This window comes from Triticum aestivum, chromosome 6A (genome assembly GCF_018294505.1).
Source record: "Triticum aestivum cultivar Chinese Spring chromosome 6A, IWGSC CS RefSeq v2.1, whole genome shotgun sequence".
NCBI lineage: Eukaryota > Viridiplantae > Streptophyta > Magnoliopsida > Poales > Poaceae > Triticum > Triticum aestivum.
Window position 1 is genome coordinate 10391721 of NC_057809.1, and position 7824 is coordinate 10399544.

Genomic DNA, 7824 nt, shown 5'->3' on the forward strand with positions numbered 1-7824 from the left:
TCATCATGATCTTGCGTGAGCATAGGAATTTTTTTAAAATTACTACGAAACCCATCAGTACGGGAGCTACATGGATTCCATGGAGTGGTTGCGGACACTTGGAAAGGCTCTGGATGGAAAATAGCTAGTGGATTGACATGGGTTGGGCAGGTATGTAGTGCAAAATGCAGGGAGACACAATTGTATGCTTTGAAAGTAATGGGGGCCCGTATTATCAAGCGATTTTTCCTTGTCTTTCATCAGTGATTGACACTGCTTAGATCTTTCTCATCGTCCACATTAACTTTGGGTCTTAGCAAAAGGAAGCACAAATACTAGGAAAGCATAAGACATGGCATTTACTACTACAATAAATACACCAAATATTCATGACATGAGATGCATGGCATGTCATAGTGTTATTTGAAATTGATCTAATGCAACATAACAGAGGTTAATGGATTTTGAAATGCCCTAGTTATAGCATTTCCAACAACTCGAATAATAATTAAATGGTCTATCTAAGTTATTTATGCAAATTAGGTTTTAAGTATTTATTTTCTCATGAATGCAAATGAAATGCACATATATGTGATAATTTCTGAACAATTTGTGTACTATTTGCATAACTCTTAATTCATATGAATTTCTTACGATTTTTCAAAGTTTAGATGCTTTTACGCAATTTCTAAAATCATTTCTGAAGTCAAAATATCCCAATAAATATTTGGCACATGCAAGGTCCCAACGATGGTGTATGCCAAGTGGATCCAGGTAGCAATGTTTACCCGGTCGACTAAGACTCTATCAAACTAGAAGCGGGGCCCACATGGCAGTGTCGTTGCTATATTTTAACTGATGGATTAAACAAAGGGCCCATTGATCATAGGGATGCTATATTTTAACTGATGGATTAAACAGAGGGCCCACTGATCATAGGGATGCTATATTTTAACTGATGGATTAAACAGAGAGCCCACTGATCATAGGGATACATGGATTAATAGGGGACTATTCTATGCTAATGGCCGGGCTGACCTGGTAGTGGCACTGCCTGCGTTTGGACGCCGGTGACCACACTGCGCGAGGACACGACGATGGTGGAGGGCTGCTATGCGTGTGTTGACATGTTGGCTATTCTGATTGAACGCGCCAAGCAGGACGGCCAGATTGCAGGAGTAGTGCCACACCTTGTGGATGGTGGTCTCTCTATTCTGTAATATGCCGATGACACAATTCTTTTTATGGAACATGACCTGGACAAGGCTCGAAACCTGAAACTCTTGCTTTCAGCATTTGAGCAAATGTCGGGTCTCAAAATTAACTTCCATAAAAGTGAACTATTCTGCTTTGAAGAAGCCGTTGAGGCGGCTGCAGATTACGCTGACCTGTTTGGTTGTGCACATGGTCAATTCCCAATTAAATATCTGGGAATACCAGTTCACTATCGGCGTCTCACCATTGCAGAGTGGAAGCATGTTGAGGAGCGTCTAGAGAAACGACTGAGCAGTTGGAAAGACAAGTTGCTCTCAGTTGGAGGATGGTTGGTTTTAATTAACTCTGTCCTCACAAATATGGTTCTCTATATGCTTTCTTTCTTCCAACTCCCAAAAGGGGTCCTCCAAAGATTGGACTATTTTAGATCCAGATTCTTTTGGCAGGGAGACGGTGAAAAAAATAATATAGGCTGGCAAAATGGAGCGTGGTTTGTAGGCCGAAAGACCAAGGTGGCCTTGGAATTCATGACCTGCATGTCCAGAATGAGGCCCTACTTAGTAAATGGTTGTTCAAACTTCTTACTGAGGATGGTGTTTGGCAAACTATATTGCGCAACAAGTACCTAGGCCAAAAGGCGGTGTCTCAGGCTTATTGGAAACCTGGTGACTCACACTTTTGGGCTGGCCTAATGGTGGCAAAGAAACATCTTTTTCGCTTTGGCTCTTTCGCGATAAAGGATGGGTCAGAGGTTCGTTTCTGGGAAGACATATGGCTAGGCAATGCCAGTCTTCGAGAGCAATACCCAGCCTTATACGCCATTGCTCGCGATAAGAGTAATACTATTGCGCAAGTGCTTAGTTCATCCCCACCGAATATTTCGTTCAGGCGGGATTTGATTGGCCCCCGACTTTTGTCATGGCATAATCTTTTATCCCGTCTGGATTCGATTAATCTGACACAAGGTCGGGATGTGTTTCACTGGAAACTCACAACATCAGGGTCTTACATAGTAGACTCAATGTACTGTGCGCTTATGCATTCCGAGGTGCCAGTGAATAATAGCAAGAAAATCTGGAAGTCAAAGATTCCACTAAAAGTTCAAATCTTTATGTGGTATCTTCGTAGGGGAGTTGTGCTAACCAAAGACAATCTTGCACGGCGCAACTGGCCAGGAAGTAAGAAGTGTTGCTTTTGTGCTCATGACGAGACAATCAAACACCTCTTTTTCCAATGCAAGTTTGCACGGTCTACATGGTCAGTCATCCAAATAGCGTCAAATTTGTATCCGCCAACAAGTATTGCCAATATATTTGGTCATTGGTTGGACGGAATTTCAAATAGTTTCAAAACGCTAATAAGGGTGGGGGCGTATGCCTTACTATGGTCACTTTGGCTATGTAGAAATGATTTGATTTTTAATGACAAAAATGCTTCTCCTCTGCAGGTTATTTTCCGTTGTACGCACTTGCTTCGTACGTGGTCTATGCTACAACAGGCGGAGCACCAACCGCTGTTCAAGGCGGTGTGTACGCGGTTGGAGCAGGCGGCTATGGAGGTTTTTTCCCAACATGGGTGGCAGCATAACCTCTGGATCCATCCACCGCCGAGTTCGACATAGGCAAAGTGTCGGTCCATAGAACTCTACTGTTGTCGTATTGTCGGTTTTTTTACCTTTTCTAGTGTCAGACTTTGGTGTTTGGCTGTGTGCATCCTAATTATGCAGAGGCCGAGTGTTACTCATAATGTTTTGTATCCATTGATGCTACATTTGAGATAATAAAATCACCCTTTATCAAAAAATGCGTGCTCTAGCTGGCTTGCAAGAGCAAGGCTGAGACTAGAGTAGGAGGCGCCGAAACATTGGGGTCCTTCCTGAAAAAAAAACAATGTGAACTATTTTTTTAAAGGGAGGTTGAATGCTCCGGCCTCTACATAATTGTGATGCACATAATCTTTTCTACATTAAATCTGACGAAAATGATCCAAAAGAGAAATACAAACCATAGGCAACCATGGAACAACCTTTACAAGATATTAATGCAACACCTATGAGGAAGTCCACTTCTTCGGCAGCAACACCTTTGAGAAGAATACACGTCCTTGTGCCGCAATTGTCCCATCTGGTCGCAATTTACCAAGCCTTGGGTTTTCATCCTGCAAGCCTAGACCAACCACTGAAGGCTAGAACACAATCACCAGACGACACCTTGGTCAACAAGGTAACGACGCAGTGCGATGCTGATGAGCCCAAAAAATACAAGCTGGAACAAATGTTTTTACCCTAGACATGAAGCAGTGTTTCAGTCGCAAACTTGATGATGGATCTTCCGAAAGTCACGTCACGCTAGCCAGGCCGAAATGACCCTAGCAGACGAGTGGAATGTAATCCCACATAAGATCATCATGATAGCCATTAGGGGGCCATCCATGTCGCAGTGCAAATCCAGCTGTTGCCAGTCCACAATGACATGAACCGTCCAGCAGCATACACCATGGCTCCGGGGTCGTTACCCCGGCGTCCTCCATGTGAAAAGAGGCATAGCCGTTGGGAAATCCTTCACGCACCCCAGCCCCATCAGCAAAGTCTCACGCCAGGAGCCAGATGCCCATCGAAGGTGGATGCGGTGCTGCCGGATGCTAGATGTGCCGTGCACCAGGCCATCGCCTCCACCGCCACATCATCATGTTTCGCTCGCGGCCATTGTGCCCCCACAACCACATGCCACACCAACCAGCCTGCCTCTCGCAACTGATGCACGTGCCCATGGTGAAGTCGAGAACCTCGTAGGCTGCCACGATAGCCAACATCGCCATTGCATCGCTCACGACCTCGGTAAGGACACCCCATAAACTCATACCACCACATCATGCCACCAGGAGCGCCGCGAGCAGCCGTTGCGACGTTATTGCGCATGTGCACCTTCCACAGTTCGCACCCATGAGAGCTCTGCCCCGAGGTCATGGGACCATAGATCTTCATATTGCTTGTGTTGAGTGCCAACAACTGCCATGTCCTGGGTGAGCAGGACGACGAAGAGGCAGCACCGCGTGCTGCCGTTGCTGTTGCGCTGCCACAATCACACAGACTGGGCCCACGCCACCCGCGTCGCTTGTGGCAGCAGGGTCTCAACACGCCAACATGCGAACAACCCTCGCTGCTTATCCGCGATTGGGAAGGCGAGGCAAAGAGAGGATCTCCTGAGATGGATGCCGGCGTTGCCACCACGTCTAACATACAGAGGAAAGGCTCAAGGTTGCCGTCGGAATCACCGATCAGGAAAATCCGGATTGGGCGATTCCTCTGGGGCCTCATCCATGAATAATAAGTTGGCCTGTCAATGTCACATGATGGGGCACGGTTTAGATGTTCGTCGAATTCGACACCAATTCATGAAGCTGATAAATTTTCAACCCCAACTAGCCCAAAGGGAAAAAAAGAGACGTGTCGCGTAACTTAATACTCCTGACCTAATAAATATAGTATGTGGCATTTTACATCGGTGCAGATTTTGGACAAGCCAGTATGCTTGGAAGAGCAAGTCCCACGTAACTACAAGGTGCAAATAAAAATGGCAAAAATATGTGTTGCACCAGCAAGGAACTGCACCTCTCGTGGTAGCATTATCTATGTTCTCCCCAAGTTGTACATTTTATTTCCTTCTGGAGGTATACCATTTTCAAGAACGCATGAATAAGACATGCACGTATGTGGCTTTTCAGTAAGGATAAGGACAAGGGAAAAAGCCTTGCACAAACACGCGATGAGACCTGCGCCAACTAGAGGAGCTTAGCAAAAAAGAAACAGTGTCTGCCATCGAGCTGTGCTATAGTATTTTGGTGGAATAAAAACACATGATAGTTTAACATAAATACTTATATGTATCTAATAAAATTTTCAATATTTTAGTGACCCTCACATGGTGTTAGTCGCGGTTAAGCACCGGTAAGAAGTGTGGTAGAAATAGAATATACAGAACGTTGCTATCAATTCATTCAGTTCTTTGAACCTGTTCTGCAACTCTACTTTTATCATCGGTGTAATCCTGTCTCCGTCTGTCTTTCCCAAGGATCATGCTCAATGACAAACGATATATATACGTCCGACCTAGTATTATAACAATCCATTTGATACGTTACGGACCAGTGCCCTGTCTGAACTCATCAATGATTTGCCGTGGAGAACATGGAACAAGTTGGTGCTCAGAACTGAACTAGCAGAAGCACTACTATATAAAGTTGACCCTGCAGCTGTCTAACCACACAACACAATCAATCGAGGGAACACACCAGTACTGTAGCAGCAACCAAGAAGAAGTAAACGAGCGTTACAGTTCAGCACTGTTGAGGTAAGATGGCCACTGCAAGAGCTCTAGCCACCATGGCAATTTTCCTCCTGGTGGCCCTCTCCACCTTCCACATCGCGTCCTCGCTCCGCCCAGGTCTCGTGTGTGCCGTGCAAGTGGCTACCTTCCAGGAAAGTCGGGAAACTGTGAGAAGAGCAACGACCCCGACTGTTGCGAGGATGGCAAGAGCTACCAGCAGTACCACTGCTCGCCACCGGTCACCGCAACCACCAAGGCCGTCTTGACGCTCAACAGCTTCGAGAAGGACAAGGACGGCGGCGGTCCATCCGAGTGTGACAACGCCTACCACAGCGATGAGGAGATGGTCGTTGCGCTCTCCACTGGCTGGTTCAAGAACATGGCCCGTTGCGGGCACCGCATCAAGATCACCGCCAATGGCAACTCTGTGTATGCCAAGGTGGTGGACGAGTGCGACTCCGTCTATGGCTGCGATGAGGACCACAACTACGAGCCCCCGTGTGCCAACAACATTGTTGACGCGTCTCCTGCAGTGTGGAATGCCTTGGGGCTCGACGAGAACGTTGGCATGGAGGGCATCACCTGGTCCGATGAGTGAGAGTTTGAAGCAAAGGTCAGCGCAGGTTGTTGGTACCACTAGTCGGTCAAGTGTCATGTGTATAATGTTCGCTGTCAGAGAGAAGTCCAGTATATACAGATCCTATACGGGGTGACTTGATCAGATTATGTATATGATGGCGTGATTTTATAAAATAAACAGTGCAACCTATGGTTTAGCACCAGTGAGATGTTCGCGTGTGCTCTTCAAGGCTATAATAGTGAGTAGTGTGGTGTATAAAGAATTGGAAACACATGAGATACCTGAGAAAGTTGTATACTCATTTTCAAGGGTCGCTGAACAAGTATGATAAACTGTTAAAAAGCACATCATTCCACTGAGCAGCTACCAAACTCCATAGAAAATATTATGTCTAATGCTACGCAGCATTATATATCTTGCACGGTTGCATCTAATTACAGCATGTATGCAGCGCAGGAAGAGTGAGATTGGTCCATGACGCAGACTTAACTCCCATAACAATTCACTCAAGTCGAGAGTATCAAGCAAGCAATCAACAAACGGAGCTGCTTAATCAAGGATCAGGGCCGGTCCACATATATACGGGGCTTGGGACAGGAAGACAACAAGGGGCCCTTGATTTTTTTTTTCTTGACACACATGAACTGAAAATATTTTGTATGTCAAAACCAAAGTAAATATTCAGTAGATGGAATAGATTGATCCATTATCTTTGAATTGTAAAACTACCTCTACAATTTATTTATGGACCAAGAGAATTTCAAACATTTACTATATATATTGCCAGTTGCAGTGATTCCTGAAAGAACTACTCGTCCGGTAAAAAATTGCCAACCAATTTTTTTGGGAATTCTACTTGTTCATCTATAGATGTTTTTCCCTATATTTTCATCACTACTACTAGAGAAATGCTTTTGACAAGACATGTCACCATATAAGGCGCGTAAAATATGTTCAATACAGATCAGAAAAGCACCTGGATATCATATGGCATAATGTGAATTTGTAAGAATGCCACAATAGTCAGCACAAATGAGAAGTCAACACCATGAATTGAATTAACGTCTCCCCTTCTCCTAATCTCCTTAATGCTTTGTCAGAACCAATGAAGAGCAAAAGATTATAAGAAGACCTATGCAAGTCAGCAGATCTGAAGGAGTTAGAGTCAGAGATGGAGAGCAAAGCTATTTGAAATAGAATCATTAAACTAAGGAAGAGAATTACAGGGAAGATGCAGATCTCTCTGATTGCAAGGATCAATGATCACCCGTTAATCGCTTTCCGTGCCCTTGGAATCTGAAAGACACCGAAACAGCGGCGTTGTTCATGGATTGTGAATTTAGGATAAGTTAGGAGGAGAGGAGTCACCGAATACAAAGGAGAACGAGGGACTTGTGGATCCAGTGGAAACCGATTTGACTTCTGCGTGAGTATTGCTCGTATGTCCACCAGTTTAATGGGCTTTACACTTGCACGACTGCACCTTGGGCCCTTTTATATTTTTTTCTCTAGATTTCTTCGGCCCAAGACAAAAACACACTTGGTTCTACTACCTGGGTCGGGGCCCCTACCTCCTTGGGGCCCAGGGCGGGCGCCCCGCTGCCCCGGCCTATGGGCCGGCCCTGTCAAGGATCTGAAAAAAGCATGAGGAACTAATAATGTTGGCAATAAGCCATGCTCCAGCGATGACGACTGGCGTCGGGTGCGCCATGTGCGGTCTATGCA

The 7824-nt window shown here is 45.4% G+C and overlaps 1 protein-coding gene across 1 annotated transcript; it reads left to right on the plus strand.

Annotated features, from left to right (window-relative positions):
* The first annotated feature begins 5548 nt into the window (after positions 1–5548).
* LOC123129278 (putative ripening-related protein 5) lies at positions 5549–6117 on the plus strand. Its single transcript, XM_044549506.1, has 2 exons — positions 5549–5636; positions 5672–6117. The coding sequence occupies exons 1-2, from the start codon at positions 5549–5551 to the stop codon at positions 6115–6117; spliced, it is 534 nt and encodes a 177-aa protein (XP_044405441.1).
* The last annotated feature ends 1707 nt before the right edge of the window (positions 6118–7824 follow it).